The 23715-nt window shown below is 35.6% G+C and overlaps 1 protein-coding gene across 3 annotated transcripts in view; it reads right to left on the reverse strand.

The window, feature by feature from the left end:
- Positions 1–23715, reverse strand: part of AK5 (adenylate kinase 5) — an 82849-nt gene that overhangs the window by 30766 nt on the left and 28368 nt on the right. For all 3 annotated transcript variants that reach the window (XM_056497278.1, XM_056497279.1, XM_056497280.1), the window contains exons 7-8: positions 12904–12994; positions 6702–6778 (exon numbers count right to left, since the gene is read on the reverse strand). In XM_056497278.1, the coding sequence (XP_056353253.1) occupies positions 6702–6778; positions 12904–12994 (168 nt within the window). The remainder of the gene's footprint in view (positions 1–6701; positions 6779–12903; positions 12995–23715) is intronic.

The following is a 23715-nucleotide window of genomic DNA, read 5'->3' on the forward strand; positions in this document are numbered from 1 at the left end:
CAGGTTTAAAATACACCTTTACATTTCTTTATGAACCAGAATAGGAAAAGTTCTGCTGTGGATCCTATTTGCATCAACTGTGTGGGATACCTGATATTCCCCAAGAATTATGCAAGTTCTCTGGACTGTAAAGGTAGAACTCACACATTTTGCTTGAAGTTATATTTTGTTCATGAAGGCATAAGCCTCAGTTTGCCAGTGGAGGGGCAAGCTGGTGTGAAGAAAGAAGGTACAGTATCCTGGTGAGATACTGTAAATTGTAATACTTTTACTACAGACACTTCTATAAGCCACAGAGGAAGACTTCATAATTTACTGCAAAATTATTCAGTGAGGCATAGATGCAGCATCTCTTGAAGAATAATGTTGTCCTTGCTGTTTAAATCTCCAGTAACTCACTTAAGCTCATCATTATTTTAAGTGAATCCTTGTGTCCAGTACTGCCCACCAGAGCTACAGGCAGCAGCTCTGGGATCAAAATTAGGAAATAATTGGAATGCAAAGACTTCAACTGACCTTAGTCTTCCCTAATATATGTATTGCCAGAAATTAAGTTCAAATAACATCTGTGAAAGAAGAAGTAAACAACTGCTTCTGGTATTTCACAGAAAAAAGCACAGGTTGACTCTTGGGTTATTTTTTGCCTGTTTTGCCATGGTTTGCATGGGGGAAAATATAGCAGGAGACTTTGTCACACATGCCTTTATTACAGTGTACAATGGTGATTTTGGCAGAGAAAAAATTCTTTGGATTTACAAAATTATTTTGAAGCACCAAAATACACATGTATTGAGCTTATTCAGGAAACATTTTGTAAGGCAAACTGTAGTACTTTGTTTCTAGAACTGTTTTTTTTTTTAAGCATTTAATAGGATAGTTTCCATGGCAACGTGAACTGAACAGATTGTTCACTGACTTCAGTACATTTCTATTAAACATCTTTTCTCTGTAGTTAGGCCTGTCTTTCCAGCTCTTTCATGTCTTTGGATGCTTATTCATTTTGCCTTTTTGCAGATATCCTTAAACTAGATTAGACTCCACCTTTAACAAAAACAAGTGTTGAGAGAACAGTTTCACAACTGCTGAGTATCCTCTCCTTTTCTATCCCATATTCCTGTTTTAATCAGTTTCCCTTTATAACCAGAATCTGTAATTCAAATTGACCACCACTGTCTATCAGCAAAAGTGAAATGGACACTGCAGAAATGATCAGCATTAAAAGCTCAAATGGCTTCTGGATCCTCTTGGTCATTTTACGAAGACCTGTAATGTTTAATGCTCCACAGCATATATGAATAAAACTGCTGTTACACCAGAAGTTCCTTATGTTCTCAAGGAAAAAGAAAGCACATGATTAATATATGACATTCTAATCCGACTCCTTGAAGAATTAATTAACATTCATCTAATTTTGAAAGGTATCTTTAGAAGTCTGAATGAAAATTTCTTCTGTTACTGGAAGCGTGCAGTTTGCTCTCTGTAGTATTGTAATACTAACCCCAAAGTATTGTGCCCAAAGGGTTAAATAATTACTTGGACTGAATCTTCAGAGTAGGGAAAAGGGAGTCAAAACAAAGTGACAACTGATAAGAAACACAGTAAATGGAGGAAAATGGTCTTTGGTTTAATCCAGAGAGCTTTAGTAAAATGAGGCTTTCATTTTGCTCTTTCCCATCAGTTTTATTAATATTCGTGTTCTGCGTCTGCATTGAAAAGACTCTCAGGAACTTTTCATTATGTCTTTTAAATATTTAAGTTTCAAGCTATGCTAATCATTCAGGCTGGAAATATTGTTATAGTCTTGGTAGCAATTGGAGTCTGTTTTGCATCAGTTCACTAAAAGCTCTCCTCCTGCTCTTCTAAAGCCTGTATTCCTCTGTGCTTTGGACAGGAGATTACACCAAGCTGTAAAACTAATTGTAACTACATGGTAAAAACTTTTTAAAAAGGGCCTATTTCCTCTTGTTAGAATGAGTAAGTATCTCTCAGGGCTTTTTTCCTCCACTTGATTTTGGTTTTGCTTGTGAATTTTTCAAGTGAGCTGTGACATTTCTAATTATAAAATATTCTGAGCTTGCAGCAAAGATTGGGTTATTCCATTTTTTTATTGAGTTGATTGCTTGTCACTGCTAAACAGAAAACTTTTTTTTTTTTTTTTTTTTTTTTTTACATCTACCTTTCTTAGGTTTGGGGGTGGGGGCACAAAAAAAAAAAGAAGGGCAATCTCTTCTTTGCACATACTATTGCATTTGTCTAATTGCATCAGTAAATGCAGTATGACACTGCAAAGGTATGGAAAGCTCTCAATTATGAACTGGTAACTCCCTTAAAAGCACAAAATCCATGTTTCCATGTTTTGGTGTGAGGGTGATAAGGCACTGGACAGGTTGTCCAGAGAAATTGTGGGTGTCTCATCTCTGGAAGCATTCAAGGCCAAGTTGAACCAGTCTCTGAGCAACCTGATCTAGTAGAAGGTGTTCCTGCCCACGGCAGGGAAGTTGGAACTAAATGATATTTAACATCCCTTTTAACCCAAATGATTCTACGAAATCTGTGACCTCCTCTCCAAATACTAGAAGAGGCTAAATATATTTCTGAGAATTTTATTTGAAGTTGACCTGACTTTCACATTTCCCAAATTGTAAAGTTCTGTAAGCACTGGCACAGGAGTGTATCCATTCTACAGTTGCCTGACAGTGTGTTTTAACTTTTTCTTTAATTACTCTAAATATTCCTCAAGCTAGCTAGGGTTGTCTTGAAAGGCTTGTTTTCATGAGAAAATAATTGGATGCTCTTTTCTTCTGGAACTCTTTGATAGGATTCACTGATGCCAATTCTTCAGTACTCTCTTTTGGCCTGAATGCACTTGAAATAAGCCAAATAGTGGGTTTCTAATTAAAAATCCAATTGTTAAACATAAAAATTTTCTGATCTCTAGAAACAAGTGACAGTCTCTCTGACAAAGCTGAAAAATTGAATGGCAAGTATAAATTAACACAGTGAGCATTAAAAGCCTTTACCACACTTGAGAACATTCCAGCAGCAAAGAACAACCCTTGTTAAATCAGGCACTAGTCATGACAGCAAGTTCCGCAAATTGAGAATACTCTAAACCTGTGGCACTCAAAAATGCCTGGCCCAAAATATATTCCTGAAGTCCTAATATGATTTAAAATATCTGAAACTAATCCCATTGCTTTGGTTTTATGTTATCCAACCAATTCATGAGTAGTGCAATCATTATTCCAGAAAAGGCTCTAGAGATTGCTAAGACACGAAACCTTGGCTGGTTCTTCTACAAGGCATTCTCAATGAGAGGTACTATCTGCTTCATTTATTTGTTTATTTCTCTTTTTCAGAATAACATATTTCTAAGTGATTTCAAAACCTTATATTATTCCTTTTGTAATACAGGATCTCACAGATCTGAGACAAAACCAGAAAAATAGTTATTAATGATTTGGAGAAAAGACTGGGAATTTTTTCCTTTTTTTGAAAAAAAGTGACTTTGTGATTACAAGTGTTCTAGTTCTTGAAGTATGCATGCATAGCCAGTAAAAAACAATCAGCTTACTTTTAATTTAGTTACATGAATTTAATTGACTATTATTTACAAAATGTACAAAATTCAAAGCTCAAGCTTTCTCTGAGTTGTTTTTAATTCAATTGTCCCTGCATACTCTTCCAGGAAAGCCAGATCTTAATTTGCACTAGTGCTGCTTTGCACTCTTTCAGCAATAGGTATCAGGTGTTTCTGGAAGCACTTGGAACTCCTATGTGAGTGAAGGACTACATCAGTAGTTGGAACCACACCACTCGATCTCCTTGCTCCTGCCTACCAGTAAGAGACATTATTCTGGTAGAAGTAATGTACATCTGAAGAACTCAGATGCATTTTTGGCTTAGTTTACACTGGAGATTTTCCTGGCTCATTCCATGAATGAGAAAATGCAAAAAGTATCTGTGTAAGTCCATTTCAGCTGCACCAAGACACCTATTGTCAGCTGTGGCTTTGTCTTCTGTGTGACTCCCAACTTCTCTTGTTCAGTGCCTACCAAGATGCTCCCCTAAAATTCAGCCATTTTTAGCAGCTCAGCTGTGTAAGGTTGCTTGGAAACAAGCCTTCTTATCCCCCACATTCTCATGACAGATTTCCTATGCAATAACATCACTGCATGACACATTTGTATCCAGACACACATTCTTTTTCCACTTGAGATTCTCTGAGTAAAGCTTGTTGATGCTTCACACAATTCGTAAACAGCATGTGGTAAATCACTGGAGTATTAAATCACTGCCACGGTCGAAATGAGCTCAAGTTTTGAATGTGAGCAGTTCCTCACTCCTGAATTTAGTTATTGATCTTTTCTTCCTGAGAGTAATTTATCATTTTGTTTCTCAGACCAGGCAGCTAAGTGGTATTATGACTTCATGGTAATCTCCACTCCCTTTTTTGCTTCTATATATAATACCTGCTTCCATAATTTCAAATTAGTTGCAATTGCTTTCTCCTTTATATTTTCTTTATATTTGTACAAGGCATCTCATAACCTGTGTATACATTTATTAGTAATATGAATATTTATATTTTTTAAAATGTTGCAAAAAAGTATCAAGATACTAACTTGCAGTTGAAGTGAGTGGTGTCAGCCACTTCATATTTATATAGCTGTCCTTGACTGATAGGGTTTTTAGCACTGTTTTTAGCTTCATTTCTCCTTCTTTGTTTGTTAACAGTATTGCACTCTTGCCAGAACAGCAATGTGTTAGTTTAGCAAAATAATGAGAAAAGCTAACTGCCACATCTGGCAGAAGGAATATTTGCTGTTGACAGAGGTCCCATCATAGTCTTCTTCTTCAACCTCATGTGAGAATCACATGCATTCAAAACTGCAGTGCTTTTAGGACGGTGTAATGTATCATCAATGAATTCTATAGTTTTAAATTATTACAATATCAGTAAAATTTTCATGTTTCTGTTAATTTTATTTTATTTTGTAACTATAAATTAAACATTATGAATCAAGAATATAATTTCTTTAGTGTCCAAAAGAACCAATTAAAATGTCATTAAAATGCAACATTAAAACATCAAAATAGCCAAACATAAGATAAATATAGATTCTGCTTTATAAGCCTAGCCCCCTAAATAATAAAGTACAGTACAGACAAAGATAATGAGAATTTTAGAAGTTTCCTGGGCAGAGAATGTTTTAAGAAAGGTTTGTGAAAGAATGGGATTTAAAATGGGATGTGGAGACAGAGGCAAGCTGCCTCCTTGAAAAACAGCCAAGCTGAAATAACCAAGCCAAATAGAACAGTAAAGGGATCTAAAAATTAAAATAAATGAATGGAGCTAGAATGTTGCAGGTGAGGATAAAGTGTTGCATTGAATACTGTGATAGAAAACCAACGAATGATCCAATCATAATGAAAATTCAGTTTTGTTGGCCCTCATTTTGTCACTAGCTTTAAAATGTCACAAGAAAAGATATCTTTTCAATGAGAAAAGAGGTGAGAACATTTGCAACTGCATTTTTTTGAATGACAACAGAAACACAAATTAACATTCTGTGCCAAACTGCTTACAAATCTAGAGAGATGTTTGTGGTATTCATGAAGAAAATAAAAGCAGAGTCATGCAAAAGTGGAAGACAGGAAGCAAAACATACAAAACCAACACCCTTAAGTATGGTGGTGTGACAGACAGATGGCTTTAATTTATTTTTTTTTATTCTAAGTCTTTTAGACTAAGCATTCTTTTAATGCTTATCCACAGCACAGTAACAAGCACACAACCCTTATCCTTAGTGCAGCATCCAAGCCACAGGAACCTGCCACGTTTCAGTTTGTGCCCATTGCCTCTTGTCCAGTCACCAGGCACCAGAAAACGCCTGGATCCATTTTCTCTGCATCCTCCCTTCAGATTTCTGTACACTTTGATGAGATGCCCCTGTGCCTTCTCTTTTCCAGACTGAACACTCAGGTCCCTCAGCCGTTCCTTGTAAGAGAGATGGTCCAGTCCCTTAATTATCTTAATGGTCCTTTGCTGGACTCTTTTAAGTATCTACATATGATGTATTACTAAATCCAGAACTGAACATTATTCCAGATATGACCTTACAGGTGTAGATATGAAAATTATAGGGGAAAGGTTTTCACAATCTTTTTTGCCCCTCTCTCCGACATTCTTCCTACAGACAATGAAAACTCTTATCAAAATTTAGATTTTAGATGTGGATTGAACAGGATCAGTAGAAAGGCTGGTTTCAACATACTGTAAGACTTTGGTTTTTTTTTATTATTAAAAAAAATTTCACAGGGAGAATGTTTGATTTGGCTGTAGCTATATTTCACACTTTTTATAATTTCATACTGCTCTTTCGAAAACTTTTACTTCTTAAATATACAGCAGACTTACAGTGCATTTTAGAAATTCTATTTGTCACATTTGCTAACATTATTAAATTTAGGAAGGAAATTCAGCAGTGCACAGTAATGGAAGATACAGGCTCTTAATACTACACTAATATTCATTCTTTTTTCCTAGCCTGAAAGCAACATCTGTGTATCATGAATTTACTTATGTTATACTTAAGAATCCATTTGCCCTATCCTTAAAGTTCCATCACCTTGTTCAGACAATTTTATAGCACACTATGTTCATGAACTAGAGAGAAGCTATATAAACAGAAAATTACCTGGTCTTCAAAGTCAAATTCTGTATAAACAGCATCTCCAGAATCCATAATCAGACTGCAATCAAGTTCATGTGGTCCTAAAATAGGAAAGAAAATTAGAATTCAGAATTGGATTGAAAACTTTCACTTTATGTGGCAGAACACTATAATATTTCCAATTGTCTGTATCTCTGCAAAACCTCTGAAGCAAGGAATGATTCAGGTTTGCTAGTGCCCAGCTGAATGGTATTTCATTAGCAGAGCCTTCAAAGCATCCATAAAAGCTACTGCACATCTTAGTAAGGAAGGGCTGTGATAAATGGTGAATTGTTTTAGCTAGATTGCATATTTATTGGGCAGGGTGCTCTGCATGCCATGACTTGCAATTGTAAAATTGCCACACTCAAGGGAGAATATAAACCAGTTTAAGAAAGAGAAAGAAAATACTAATTTCTGATTAGCAGATAAGGATCCTTGATAGGTGTTGATAGGAGACCAAAGCAGCATGCTTCCAGCAGCAATTGTCTCCATTTCCATCCTATTCTACCCCTTCCCAAGGAGACTGTGTGGCTCTGCCCCTTTTCCTTGTCATCTTCCTGTGGCAGGACCAGGAAGAATGCACTCTTGCACTTGGGATGACAAAATTCAATTGCTGAGAAGCCTTGACCTGGCTAAGCTTTTACAGTTGAGCTTCAGGTGAAATGCTGAAGGTGCAGGACAACAGAAAAGGAGCTTGATATTTCAAGAAGTCATGTAGGGGAGGAGTCACTGCTAAACCACAATGGGAGGATAAACTACCAGTAATGTTTCTGTATAAACACAGGAAGGCTATAACATGGCCATCATATTCTGGCACTGTCACCCCATTCAGATTATCTCAATCCTGGGCAATAAAGAAGGAAATGGTCTCCTGGGTCCTCCAGATGGTACAGCCCTAAACCAAATTCTGCACATATTCTAAACACATTAAAATGTCAATAGGCATGAGACTATAGAAATAATTTTCACAGCATTAGTAAAATGAGAATAATAAAAATATTTAATAATTCACAGAAACCTAAAAATTATAACCAGCTGGCCACAGATGAGTCCAACCACTCACTTCATGTGGGGAGAAACAGGTAACACTAGGGGAAGTATAAGCTGTGTTTTTGGCTCCTCATGTCATTAGTGAAATAAGATCACTAATGAAGAAAACAACCCCCTCCTTCCTGGGTTACAGGTGTCTCTACCTGGTATGATGTTCCTGCAAGCACTGGCACTGAGGGTACATAGTTTTAAAGCTATTGCCGGCCCACAGTTTGTTTTCTCACCATTAGAGTTGTTTTTATGGGTGGCTTGCTGTAACAAGCACTATCAATAACAGATTTTGCAGTTCAATTTGTGCCAGATGCATTTATTTATTTGTTATCTGGGTTTGTTTGCTTTTGAAGTTTATATAGTAATAACTTATGTAGGTGGTGAAATAAATATCCCTGACAGAGAGAACAGAGGAGAGGAGCTGGATGTCATGATGACCAAACACTATAACTGCATGGTACAGATGTTAATTCCAGGGTGTCTTAGTTTGCAATCCTTATCACAATTACTGCCAAATTAATCTTCAATTTAACTTTCTGGACTACATAAGAGACACCAGGGACACCTGCATCTACCATCTGATGGTGCTTTTGTTTTGGTTCCTCACTCCCCTGCCCCCACCCTCAATGCTCATGTATAGCTTTTCAGATTGCTATTAAAAAATTATGGAAAGGAATTATATTCCTGGTACTGCAGTGTCACATGTACACACACAGCATGTTGTCTGGCATGTACACTTAATGGTCTTTTGAAAATACCTTTCTCTAAAAGATATATGCAAGGAAATAGATTTCCAAGTGCTGAGAGAATCTTAATTTTCTGATTTATTTTGCACAGCTGACATCTCACTCTTAACACCGTGTCATTGTTGATAATATAATTTAACTAAGCCTCAGTTGTCACTGGCACTGGCCTACTCTGACACATCAATCACTCCTAAAGGCACTTGTTGGCACTTTATTAAAGGCACTTGATTAACTGTCACTTAACTACCAAGAGCAGTACATATTCTTAGCTAGAAACATTAGTATGAAATATGGCGCTGCAAACTTAAATGTAAAGGTCAGGCTGAAAATGAATACTCATGCATAATGTATCCTAAGCGATAAAAGCCACAATGGTTATACAATTTTAATATGGTCAAGCATCTTAAAGCCTTTTTTCCTTGAGCTAGAATACCACTGTCCTTGGAAAAGCATGGCTTCTTCCTAGGGTATATTCAAGAAAAATTGAAAATCAGTCTTTTCTTTCATGGTTTAATGAAAAACAAACAAACCCCATAACCATCTATCAATGAACAATGCTCAGACTTCTTTACCCTTCTCAAACTGCCTAAAGACAAATCCATCAGAAATGAATTGAAGCAAATGGCTACTCCCAAAACAAGATAAAGTAATTAAGGGACATATCAGAGTACTTGCAATATCCCTGGTGCAGCATGAGTAGTTTGCTATACTCCAGCTCAGATTGTTTTTGGAGGGAGCATATTTTGCTAAGGTTGGACTAAATCTTCCCAAAACAGGTCTTGCAGGGGAGAACAAAGAGCTGATTAACTATGGCTTGTAGGCACGGCAGCAGAGGCACACCAGGGAGCTCCTTGGCAAGGTCCTGGCAGTCAGGAATCCTGCTGTAGGCAGATCTCCAGACAAGGCTCAACCAAAAGGAGAGCCTTGCAAAGTGGATAATTCAAAACTCAGGTTTTCTACATGCAAGTTTGAATCAGCACATTTTACATAAAATCTGTGGCATTGTTTATCTATCAAAGGTGAAATGCACAGTGTTGTCTTAAGGAAAAGGGGAGGACTGGTTAAAGAGTGTGGAAGCAGACATGCCCTGCTACTTTCAATGAGACTGCAGGCTGTTGTCATGTCTGACAACAAAACAGTTGACAAAAATAAGTTTTATTGCATTTTCTGAGCAAGTTGCATTGTTTTTCTTATGCTAAGTTAGTACCATGAGGACTAGGCTATAAAAACAATTCATACTTGTCTGTTAGGAGTCTGATTTGTCTTAATTCTTTCATAAAGATGTCCCATCAAATAATCTCTTGGCTCAAATAAGCTCTTGGCTAACTTGGAGCCTTCCCATGCTTATATGAACCTTTAGGAAGTGATCTGAGTAACTGTATCAATTGAAAAAGGGAAACTCAAGTTACAAATATCATTGAAGGAAGCCCATTAAAGTTCTACCGCCATGGAGAAATAACTTGCAAGCACCTCATCTTTAAACCTCAGGGTTTAAAATATGCTTTCTTGATTTATTGAATAAAGTTAAGACGAGGGAAACCTGGACACTTTCATGTGCCCTGTGTTTTCCTTAGAGAAAAAAAGATTTTATTAGGTGCAGTACTGCACAATTAAGAAATAAAGCAGTTGAAAGTGTTTATTCAATCCCCATTAACTAAATAAACAGGCCTCTGGGGAGGAACATTTTTTGAAATACAAAACAGCAGAGAGCTAGAATGTATTCCCTTTTTTTGCTATGCATCTTTCATAAAAATGTTTCTTGTGAGGAATCCACGAGGATCCAGTGACACAGCATGGAGTGACAAGGTTAATTAAAGGTGGCTGCAGTGGTACAAGGATGTGCCAACAAGTGCCACCCCTGCCAAGTCTGACAGTCAGGGACAGTGACACCCCTGCACCAGAGGGTGCACAGCTGTGCTCAGTCCTTCCTTCACCATGAGGCTGTATTTTATATTTTATGCTGTATTTTACATCATGTTTGTTGCTCCTAAGCTGAATTGCACAAGACTGATAATGGAAAGCTGTGAGAGTGTGGCTGTGTAATTTCTACCACAGAGATGCACCCCAAAGCCCAGGGCATCATGGCTGCAAAGTCTCTGGTCCTAAAAAACATTTCAGTATTTTAAGCCTGAGTTCATAGCACTTTCTCTGAAAATGTGTTCATCCTTAAGTTGTCACAAATGCAAATGTCAAGCACTGCTTTTTCACAGTTCACTAAATTCATTTATACAATGAAAATAAACTGTACTGATCTGTCTAAATTTATCTGCAGTTGACTTCACTTCCCATCACAAGGTAGCTATGACCCATCATACAAATTAATTAAGTCTGCTCCTTGGACCATTTGTGTTTAGCAAATCAGCTAATGAATTTCCAATCCTTGCTTAAATGCATTACTTATTTTGAATCCTGCTAGCAATTCTATTCAATATGGTTCATTGGCTCAAATATGCATATACTTATGTTTTAACAATGATAGTATTCACACAGTTCAACACTGTCATAAAAGCAATCTAGGCCTATCCTGTGTAACACACTGCTTCTCTTAACAACATGTTTAAACTCAATAAAATAAAAATGTCTTTTTATGTTATGGAACATGCTCTGAAGCACTGACTAATAACTCATTAATACATGTTGCATTTAAGCATTGGGGCAAGACAAATACTTAGAAGATAAATTTCAAGTGGAATATTACAAAAATAATTTGTTGAAGCACTGATTAGCATTAGAATGATTACATTTTAATTTTCCTCTCAGTAAGATGCTTCTAATACAAATTTTATTGCAGCCTTACATTGTTGAATTTCATGACAGGTTGTTGCTCTTGGCAACAGTCTTAATACATTGTAGAAGGTAACAATGAGAAAACTGTATTTTCATTTATAAACATTTCAGTTGTTTTCTTTCAGTACATCTTGCTACAAAGTTGATTACAACTGGATTTTAAAGGTATAAGATGAATTAGATTGATGTGGATGCATGAAAATATTAGAAATACTATGTTTATGTTAGCTACAAGGAACTACAGTTTATTGCAATATCACTAATAAGATTAAAAGTCAAAAAGTGAGATCATGACATGGAATTGCAACCTCTAGAAATTAAACACCTGACCTCATAGAACTCCTTCTTCAAATCTCATTATTATCAGTGCTCAGAGTAGGCACTAATTAGATGATTGTGGCATGGCATATGCTCATGGCTATCCAATTATTTTGGTGAGGGATTTATTAAATAGCTCAGACTTTCGAGGAACTGAATGGAACTCATCCAGAATCACAAACAATTTGTGCAAATTGCTTAGCTCTTGTCAAGCTGTTTGTCAGAGCTTGCACCTTTATGATACTTCTTTCCCTTTCTTCCTGTGCAGAATTTAAATCACTTAGGGAATCCAGAGGCAATTATCAACAGAATGTTGTACAGTGGGAATGCCATTTTAGGTTTGGGATCAACCTTTTGACTCTATGAATAAGGCTAAGCACAAAAGAAATAAGTGTGCCACTTAACAGAAAGAGACATCTTTATTCTTGTGTACATCTTATCTCAAGGGTGACCAATAGAATCCTGTGGGCCTTTTCAGCTGATGCACTTCTTACAGTTCTCAACCTGCTCCCCAGCCCCAACCCCCCTTGCATTCTCTGCCCTCCCCCTCCTCAATTTGGTACTTCATCTTTATCTCATCTAGAACATTATCAAAATTTTCTTTTTGTGGCCTTGTTCAGAAGATATTTAAGACACCATCCACCTACGTAACAATAATAGTTGATTTGGAAAACAACCAGGGATGCCATTGTAAAAGGAAGAAATTGTGAAGTTACCAGGGAAAATTTCTCTGCTGTCCTCAAGCAAAATATTTCTGACAGACGTTATAAATTTTCAGTGCTTTGATTTTTAGCTTCAATTCTTTTGCAGTCCTTTGTCTCTCAAAGGCTTTGCTTTGAAGATATTCAAGCTTCAGTAAGCAAAAATAATAAATAGACAAATAAATAAAATCCCCAAACACTTGACTTATAGTCACACATAATTTCAGAATTAGTACCAATTATTAGGGAGGAAGTATGATCATTAATCTCTCAGGACTGATTTTCTGGTGAACACCAAGGTATCACTGGAACAGAAACAGCTGACAACTGGAATTGAAAACTTATATGGTTTTTGTATTAATAGTATAGCTTAGTAGACTTGCCATAGTATTTTAAGGTTAACTTATAGTTAAGCCCGTTGTTAGATAGGCTATATGAAGTTTCCAAATATAAGGAATTTTTTTGTCCCTGATTGTGCAAATGTTTGAAGTTGGTCAACTTTGCTACAGTACCTACACCCAAACATATTTTCAGAATATGAAAAAGGCATCCCAATGTCAAACAACGTCTTTAAATCTTACATTAACTCACCTGCTGCAGTCTCTTTGTTTGCAAATAGTTTATTGTCAACTGCTGAACTGATGTCAGAGAACACTTCTTCTTCATCTCTGTCTGCATCAAACTAAATAAAAAAAATAAAAAGGAAAAGAAAAAGTTAGCAGACACTGCTTACTACTTGAACATCAACATGTACTGTGACTTCTCACCCCAAGCCTTCCTGATAGGGAACCTTTCAGTTTTAAATGTGTGCAGTCCATTGCTTTAGGTATAAATAATTTAAATTTTGACTTTGATTTTTTAAACCATTTTGGCTATTTTTAATAGCCTGTCAGAAACAGAAACTAGCATAAAATAGACTTGTTCTCAGAGAATGAAGTTTCAAAGCAGAAGGTAAAACTAGAAATGCACATCACTTCTTCAATCATTGGATGGTTGAAAAAAATGTCAGCATAGAGACCAGAAATGGGATTACTTTGCTGTCACTTCTCTTTGGTGACTAGCATAATTAACTTTCTAAAGTTGCAAGTGAAAAACTTTCAGAAACTTCCGAATAGTCTGAAACAAATTTTTGTGACGTGTACAAGTTCTTCAAGTACTTGAGTAAAATTCTCAGAAAAGAATAAGTAATTTTGAAAATCCCCTAATTATAGAAAAGAGAGCTTTCCTCTCTCAGTATCAGAAAGTGCTATGACTTAGTGATAAATAAATCAGGAAACAAAAGCGTCTTTAAATGGCAAATGATTAATTTCTTGTGATTTTAACCTTCTTTTTCATTTATTCTATCTTTTGCCTGACTCAGATACTGATTTTCCCAAGCTTTTTCTAGGCTCTGTCTGACAGGTTTCTTTTTATGGCCAAGTGATTGTGGCAGGAGGAAGTTCTGTTACAGTGACATGCTTGACAGTGGGTTTGTGATTTTCCTTATTGCATTTATCAAGCTTTATTTATTTAGATGAGCACATATTCAGATAGATGAGCCTACTATAAATATCAATACATGGAGTTTTCTGACTGGTTCTTGAAATGGAGTTTGATGGTTTGACCCTGAAGACCACTCAGAAGTTCATCCTGCAGCAGACACCACCTCTCCGGGCAGATTTATCTAATGTCAAGAAACTCTTCTGCCATTTAGTGTTTGTCATAACTCAGATAATTTTTAAAAATTTTCTAAAGCAGAAATTTGTTTGTGTTTACCTATTAGAGGGATTACACTTGTGTCAAAACTGAGGCTTGTGGAAGAACAGGTCTTAAACAAAGCTGTTAATATAACAGCTGTTAAAACTTTTGGGCAATTTGTTTTCGATACACAAAGAGCAGCTTTGGAATGTCCTTGTTGACAGAAAAGAGTGCTCCTGATGTATGCAAGGGAAGACATGTATCATCTTTGTGGGCATGTGTATGCATAAAACCCAGTAATTTGTAATCAGGTTGTGTCTGATCATTATTGTGTAGGTCAAACCACAGTTGGAGAGATGACAGACTTGCTTTCTCATTAGCAGCATTCCTCTGAATAATCCAGTTCACCGTGAAAAAACCAAAAGATCAATCTCAAAATGTTCTGAAGGTTCCAAGAATTTGAAACACCAACTTTCCTATTCAAAGAACACCAGCTGTGCTTCAGCATTCTGAAGAGTCTGGGCTTTGTAATGAAAGCTTATATTGTCACCCAAAGAAAACCAATTATTTGAAGCTTGCACATGGATTCACTTTCCCCTCACAAAATGAGAATTGTAATACCCTGAGGGACAGGAAGGCAAGGTAGCTTCCATAGAAAAATTTATTTTTAAAAGAAACTAACCTTGTGAATTCTGTACTTCACTAAAATGCTAAATATTTTAAAATGAAATCCTTTGATAATTAGTGGAGGCTTGAATAAAAGATAAACGGTACTCAAACAGCCCTAGCCACAGAGAACAAACAGCAGTAAAACTTGTATTTTTAGCAGAACCTGTCTAAATCCATAGGTTGCTTTCCTTACTGAAAACAAATCCCTACTTGCTTCAATACATAGCTCTTTGCAATTAAGTCATCTAGAGGTATTTTTATGGATGTCTCTGTTTAATTATAGTTGAGGCTTATGTTTTATAGAAGTGTAACTTTATTAAACATTAACTGTATTGTTGTCTGCATTTATATATGCTTTACCAGAGATGCAGGAAGAAGAAAAGTGTTTCTTCCCTATGTGGCCAAAGAGGTTTGAGGTCTGACCTTACTTTGTGGCATTTCCCTCCATGAGGCACTAATGGTGTTTTTGTTCTACGCTGTCTCTGTTTTGTTGGGACAGGAAAAGATTAGGGAGGACCTCAGTGGCCAAGAGCATCACATTTCTTTAAGAAACCAATCTAAATCTCTGACAGGTTTTACAAACTTCCTAGAGTACATTTGGGAGTTTTACTTGTTTTAAATTTTTTTTAAAGTAAGTGATGATTGGCTTAATGATGAATTTTCTGGAAAGTTTATCTCATTTTCATACAAACATTGCTGAATTGCAGAATTTGTCACTGGCATGGTATTATATAAAAATGATGAAAAATACTTTCTAGATCTTCTGCATTGTAAATAATCCTCCTAGGGAATGCAGGTGATTGTTTCTGCTCGCAGAGAGAAAATAATTATTGTTTCTATATAAGCATCCAACAAATCCCAGCCAACAGAAGTAGCTCCACAAAAAAATTGCCTGAGTTATTGAAAATTGCAAATCTCACTGGTCCATGGTGATAAATGGAGGTTTGGTAATACCATGTATTGAGTTAATGAAAAGCATGTAGAATTTTTTCCTCACATCAGGGGACAAGCTTGTCAGGGGACAAGCATCAAATAAGATGCAGTTAATGAGAATTTTGGGTGAAGGTGTCATTCAGCCTTGCACTGCCCTTTACAGACTCTTTCACTTCCAATGAAACTGCTGGTTTTTGCAGGTGGTTTTCTAAAACATTCCCAAAATAGGGGAAGATCACATTAGCCTTTCAAACTGCAGTACAGGAAAGCTAGAAAGAAATCTGATTGCAGCAGACTTGAAGGGAATTCTTGTTTGTGTAGCTTGAAATAAAGTTAGAAATGGACAAAGCATAAAAAACCCCAAGCAAACTTGTAGTAAAATCACATTTACAACAGTAGATGAAAATGCTGTCTATTTTAGGACATGATGAAAAGGACAAAGGAAAGAAAATAAGCCATGTCCAAATTAAACGTAACACATAACATAACATAACATAACATAACATAACATAACATAACATAACATAACATAACATAACATAACATAACATAACATAACATAACATAACATAACATAACATAACAACATTGTGGTGTTTGGCACAGGAGTGAAAGCTCCTGGACACTAGATGCAGTGCCAGTATCTACAGCTGATAAACTGGAGGGACTTCCAGAGAGGTTATGACAATGATCTTTTTCCTGTACCTTTCCATGGGAAAGAGAAATTTTAGAAGTTATTATATCCAGAAGACACAATTGTAGGATGCAAGGATGAAGAGCATGTTAGACACATTCAAAATGGAAGCAAACAGCAAAATTTATTCTGACATCACTGTATTTACTGCTTAATTTATCACAATTTGCAATGGATTCCCCATTATATGAAAAATTTTGATTATTCCCAAAAAGAAAAATATTCATAAAATTAAAATAGGATCTAATTCAGGGAAGTTGGCAGTATTGCTCTACATAGCTGTCACTTCCAGTTACATAATCCATTAACCAGATTCATGGAAGTGGAACACAATCACTGTTTAAGAAGTGGACAAATTACCCATATATTATCACCTGCAGTGAGGAACAATTTCTTCTTAAATTAAAATAAAAAGGTTTATCCACAGGAAACAGATACCACAGCTTTCCCATGCTTTTAAGAGACACCTAGTTTAGAAGCCAGATTTCACCACTGTTCCTTAAGTGTTGGTATTTTTGGTTGAGAAGTTGACAATCCTAGTAAAATAAGGAGATTGATAAGATTGAGCAAGTTATAATGATTTTCAGGTGGCAGCAGCTAGAAATGCGACGAGAACACACTATTATTACTCATACTGATTTAAGCAGGGATTTGCTCCTGAAGCATTGAAAACAGATAAGAACTGGTTTTATTTTACCCTTGGTAATACTGAAAGGTGAAGTGAGACACACCAGTGAGGTATAGGTGCTGCTTTACCATTTTTGGACACCACACAGAAATCCCTTCATTATTGATGTTCCATCCCTAGTTTGCTTCTCTTAATAATTAAAATTGTCTTGTGCAGTTACTTCTAGAGAAAGTAGAAAAATTGAAATAAAAATACCAGCAAATGGGAAAACAGCAAAGAAATATGTGAGGAAAAATTTATAAGGTAGTATAATAACCATTGGGATGGCAGGCAAGAAAAATTAATTGAAGACTTGTACAGGAAAACCAATAAGCAGAGGCATTGAAATGAAGCTGGAATGTGCAGACTGGGAGTTCAAGGCACTATTACACTACTATAATAGCATGTTATAATGTATTATATTATAAATAGTATAATATATAATACTATTATAACGTATTTTTATTGATACACTTAAACTAAACCAAAAAAACCATTCAAAACACCACAAAATGGTGGGATGAGGATATCAGGGAGAGATATTTCTCTCTAATCCATTCTCTATTTCAAATATTTTGATTCTTTTCCATCAAATACTCTGAAACCTCAGATTAATTTTTATCTTATATTTTACCACATACAGAAAAAACATCCTACAACTGAAATTACACTAGAGCTCACCAAAGATTTTTTTTAAGATTATGGAATTAGCAGAGGTCACAAATTGGTATCCGACAGAAGTTTAGAACAAAACTGAACAGGAGATATTAAAACCACTATTACTATCCTAAGGAATACTCTGAATTATCTAAAATAAGCCTCTTAACACCTTATTTTTTTTTTTACTACAGGAGTTCCAAAGAGGATTCATAAATAATTGCAGAGTCCTCATACGTCTCTCATTAGCTTCTCAAGTTCCACTTGTATCTGAGGATCTATTGCTGTGAGTGCTACTCGTAAATGAGCATGGGGAGAATTTTTTCTATTTTTGATTTCTATTCACAAACCTCTTTCTTTTCATTTGGCAGTACATAAACAATGAAATTACTACAAAACACAGGCTTGGGGTGTGATTTTCTCTTATTTCATGCTAAACTCAACTACTTAGTGCCATGGTACACAAGTGAGGAGATGTGCCAGTTTCCCTCCTTCACAGTAAAACTGCTAAGCCAGCTCCCATACTTGGAATATTGAACAGCAATTGCAACAGCAAGGAAATGGTAACTCTCACCTGAAGAAACAACAGTAGCAGAAGTAATAGCCTGTCTTTGTACATTTATGTGGAGTAATAGCTTTTGATAGGTAGACAGAGGGAGACCTTCTGTATTTATGCTGTGATCATTGGAGCAACACCCTGACTTACACCAGTTTTCGGCTGATAATAATGAGCGCCTCAGGCAGTGTGGTGCCAAGAGATGATGGGAAAGACACTGTGCAATTACAGCAGACAAACTGAAGCAGAGCTGGATTTGATTGGGGGTGAGGGAAGAAATCCATAATTTGGTGGCATGGTAACAGAAAATTGACTTGAGAGGATGAAGCAATTGCTTGTTTAATGGGGAAGCTGATGGTGTCACAGAGCGGATTTGGAACATATACATTTTTCATAACACTGAGATGCAAAGCCTTTCTGCCTATGCATATATTAAAAAGCACTATTTGGTTAATTTTTTTCCCCAATAAGGATATTCATCTGGAAGGTTGGTGACTATTATGTAGAAAGCAAATGTATTGCCCTTTTATTAACACAATCATTTTTGCATCATGTTCTCCATTCCTTAGAGGGATTCTGAGCTTCCTCTACCATATTTGTATCTCTGACTCTGTTAACCTGAAATCAATTTAACATAGTCAATAATAAACAATTCAAAATGTTTCAGCCATTTCTGTATACTACTATGACCGCCACCATAAATGTTCTATTCATCCTGGAAATCATCATCAAGAATCAGAACTAGACAGCATATGCATTATTTCACATAGCATTTAAAAGGACGTGATTTGCATGTGTTTGTTCTGGAACTTTTCAAGCTGTAAATACAGCCAGCATCTCTGCATATAAACTCTGTGTGCATATTCACTTTGCAAATCCTTGAAAACTTGCACCCTGACATGTATTACATCTGTTCAGCAGCTTCTGTAGCAAAGCCAACTATATTAATTATTTTTGAATATTAATTGAAACAAAATAAATGCTTTAGTATATGAGAATATAGAGATATTTCTACCTTGGAAGAACACTTTTCCTTATTGTAAAACATATACATTCCACTGTTGGAGTTATTTTTATTATGTATTTACTTTTTAAAGGAAATTGCTTTTAAAGAGGCAAATGGTATTACAAAGAAACAGAACAGTAGTGTGGAGCATCCAGACAGATCACTTCTGAAGAGCTTGAATGGAAAACTTAATTATGGTCTGAGTTAGGAGATGCTCCATGAATTAATTTTTACTGTGTTCCTGTAGAACTCAGGAAAACATTCAGCCTGAGGGAGAAATCATCTTACCCTCTACCTCCACTGGGTCTAGAATAAATTGGTTGATTTTCACTTTAATGCACCTAACCCCAAAGGAAGAGGAAAGACATTACTGATTACAGAGAGCCAGGTATGACTCGAAGCTGTCCAAATCCTCACACAGCTTTAACAACACTCTGTGCCTTAGCTTGCCTTTCCTATTTACCAGATCTCAGTGATGCTGCAACAATGAAGCATTAATGTAAAATTCAGTATTTTGAAATGTAGACAAAGGGCAGAGAGGTACAAACAAGTGGCATGAAGCTCAGTCAATAAAAGCTGCAATTGTCACTTTGCTTTATACAGCTCGGGGACATTAGAGAAAGATCTAGAATTACCCAGCTCTTCCCCACATGCCTTTGGTTTTTCTTTCCACAATAATAATGCTTGTCTTCCAGTAGTTTTTCTTCCACCTTTATCTATGAAGACTTCTATGGGGTTTGGATGTCCCCTTGTTTTTCAGGTTGAACTCTTTAATAATAAACCAGTTAAGGATCAACTTCTACAGCACGATTCCCTTATTTCTTCCAGTACCCCATGAGATGAGTACTGAAATATTCACATTTCTAGAGCACCCAGTTCAGTGAAACAGCTGTGATCACCAGTATCTTCAAATAAATGCTTTCCTCAATATCCTTTTTTTCTGCTAATATTGACTGCAACAGCACTTCTCAGTCAGCACGAGCCCTATAACTAAATGACATTAACCAGTATATGTGCAGAGAGACTTTTCCTGATTAAAAGTTTTAAAAAATATCTGTTTCCCCTTGCCTATAGAGCTCCTGTGTCATTCTTCCTTTTGTTTAAAACAAAACAAAATAATTTTATAGCATCAGCTCCCACAGCATGTACAAATCACAGGCACCCTGAATAAAAACACAGTGACATTGGCTTCCCCAAAAGGTTCAATGAGCAAAAACTGTAATTCAAATAAGAAACCAAAAAATTTAGAAAAACTTAGAAATAAAAGACATTTCTTCATATAAATACTATTTTCTTCTATTGACAGTTTGCAATCTATTTCAAAGAAAAACACTGATGCTACTGCCAAATATAGCCAAGTATTTCCCTTTCAAGATCAATAGTATTTCTCCTGCTGGCTTTTGTGGAAGAGATTTTGAATGCAAAATACTAAAATATTGTTGTCTGGTCTTTTACTATTAGATGACTTCATAAAAATTACTACAAAAAATAATTTTTCCCTATGTATCATCACAATTTTTTAAGGAAGAATGCTACCATCTGAAAGCTAACAAAAAAAGGCCTGAGTTAATTTCAGCTGCACATTTAACCAGTTATTCAAGCACGAGGACTAATGACTCAGCTGCAAGAACAAGCATAGGGTAAACCATAGGCTTAAACACTGGAGGATGTGGGTGTTTCATATGCAAAATCTGCATTTAATTCAAGAAATAATGTGACATTTTTAGTCATCCAAGACCTTAGCAGCACAAATAATTTCATCTGCAATAGTTGTAGCTCTTTAAAATGGAATTTCACACTGTAAGAACTGGAACGTTTGAAAATTTTTGGCTTTTCTATTTTTCTTGGAAAACAAAAATAAATTTTAATTCCCAGTTACACAGTTCCTGTGTATTTAACTAAATTCTGACCCAGGACAAGAAGCATTTCCACTGGTGGTCTCTAAATTAATAAACTTCATAAATTGTATTGGAATCCTTGATAATAATCCCTCCCTTGCTTATCTCCAGCTAAAAAATACTAATTTTTCATGAAATAAATTATTTATCTCTAAGAGTAGGACTCATATCAACAGGATAATATTCAGCAGATGTCAGTCTGAGCTCAGGATGGGCTCATAGAGCCAACTTCAAATTGTGCTGCTGCAGGAAGGATATGAGTTTGTTTCCTGCAGCAAGAAGTAAGCCACTGCTATTTTAATTTCTGTACCAGTAAGTTCTGTTTTGATATCTAAATTATTGGAGCATGTTGTTTCAGAGCAAAAAGGAGACTACTTGATTTATAAATGAAAGCTGGCAAGCTAAGAAGATACTGACAGAAACTATTGCTTTAGTCATCATGGAATATGACATTCTTACATCTAGCATGTATTTTTTGGAAACAAATGTAGGACAAAATCCCACATGATCATGTAGGCTGAAAGCATTTTTAAAATATCATACAACACGTGGATGAAGTGGAATTGATTGACATAATTTATTTAACTTTTTTCAAGCTTTTGACAATATTTCTTTCTAGAGGTATTAAATACAGTTTTAGGGAAGCCCTAACTAATATAATTAATTTATTTTAAAAAGCATGATAAATGTCCAAGAAATGTCTTGGCACAGAAAATGACCAATGGATTGATCAGAAACCTGGAAAGAACGAATCAGAAAAATCACCCTCACTATGAAAACTAAATCTGAGAAGGGATAGTGATGTGGAAAAGAAATGCATGTAATGTGACAATAACGTGTGTTGCAGGAGAAAGATGAAAAAAAGACCAAGAAAGATCAAAATGAAGCCTCTGTAAGCTTTCTTTATTAGAATTTCATAACTTTCCCTCTGGCTGTTTGTTTGTTTGAGCTTTACAGAATGCCTGAAACTCCAACACTTTGGGGTCTAATACCACAGTTAGTATTAATACATTGTTAAAGTATAAATAATTCATTGCAAAAGCAACCTAAGCAACCTATATTGAGTATTCATATAACATTATATATAAAAACTGCTATAACTGACTTTTCCTTCAATTTATGCAGTAAATTAGAGCTTTTGATATTCTAAACCAGAATCCACCACATTTACTGAATAGCAATTATTTTATAATTGGGGGTTTTCTCTGTATTAAAATAGTTTTGGCTACTGCTCTCCACCACCACAGCTCCTTCACCACTGCTCTGTGTTTCTGCTGGATGAGAACATTGTGCTGTTCCTCACACTGTGGTTGTTTGGCTGTTTTCAATGTCACCTGCTAAAAGAAATATCTGTGAAGCTTCCACTTTTCCATTTGCTGCCTAGTGCTAGCATGGGTATTTCTGACACTTTCAACCTTTGATTGCTTTGGCAGAACAAGCTCAATCTTGCAGCTGCATAGTGATATTTATTTCTGCTGGGATCCCAGCAAAACATGGGCAACAACTGCAAAATTAGATGCATTCAAAGTGTTTGTCTTTGTAATATAAATCAGCTAAAAGTACACAGAAGGTCTGCCTCTCTGTCAACCTTCCCCAGTGTTCTAGTAATGACTGGACTCAAACAGTGACTAGAAATAGTGGCTATTTAGAAATTTTAGCAACTGTATATGGTTTTTTATTTACCTTAAGATAACGAATTCTTGATTTAGTTTGCCTTTATTATTAAAATTTTACTAATATTAAAAATATTACTAAAACCATTCATGTGATCCAAAGTGAATGGCATAGGCTCTGGACCCTGGCACTTACAGACCTTGGAAAACAGGAACTTAGAATTTGATGTTAATACATTCAGCAAATGTAAGATGTCCTAGAAGCAATTTGCAGGGATAGAAAAAGTTTATTACTAAGTTTTTTGACATTTAGTTTTGATTACTTTGATATGTTAACTTCATTTATGGAGGCTTAAACATATCTTCCACTGCACTTCCTTTCTGTTTACAATTCTTATTAAATAGAACACATTAAAGAAATTGAAGGTTTGTTTACTTTTGTAGTGAAACTACTTAAAGTGAAAAAAAACCTGCCTGAATACATCCCAGCTTTTTTGCATGTGAAAGAGATTGGGGGAATTTTATGTATCTACTTTCCCACGTGATTTAAGCTGTATTGAGATAGAAAACTAAATATTTTGAATGTTCCTTTCTCTTTCTAAAACATTTTTGCTTTAATTTAGAATAAAATTATTTGGATAATCTGACAGTAAACATATGTTTTAACAAAAAAATTTAAATGGGGTCCCACTGAAACTCTCCTAATTAATAATAATTAGTATAATTCCAATTCTCTCCTTTTGATTTTCTAAATCTTACAAGCTCTTGTAACTCTTACAGAGTATTATATCAAAGGTAAATTATTTTTTTCACCCTAAGGGTCACCATCTTCTCCAATAGGCATGACAAATGCTATGCAGGAAGTATCAATACTCATTCCATCTAAAAGTGGACTTTTGATAATTTATAGAACCAACAACAAGATTTGCAGAGTTTTCAAGGCAGTTCAGATATGCTAGTTCTTAAAATTAGTTTTCTAAAACTTTAGTTCAAACAATGACTACATTTCATACAGCCATTACTGCTACAAAAT

The sequence above is a fragment of the Oenanthe melanoleuca genome, chromosome 8, assembly GCF_029582105.1.
Source record: "Oenanthe melanoleuca isolate GR-GAL-2019-014 chromosome 8, OMel1.0, whole genome shotgun sequence".
Classification (NCBI taxonomy): domain Eukaryota; kingdom Metazoa; phylum Chordata; class Aves; order Passeriformes; family Muscicapidae; genus Oenanthe; species Oenanthe melanoleuca.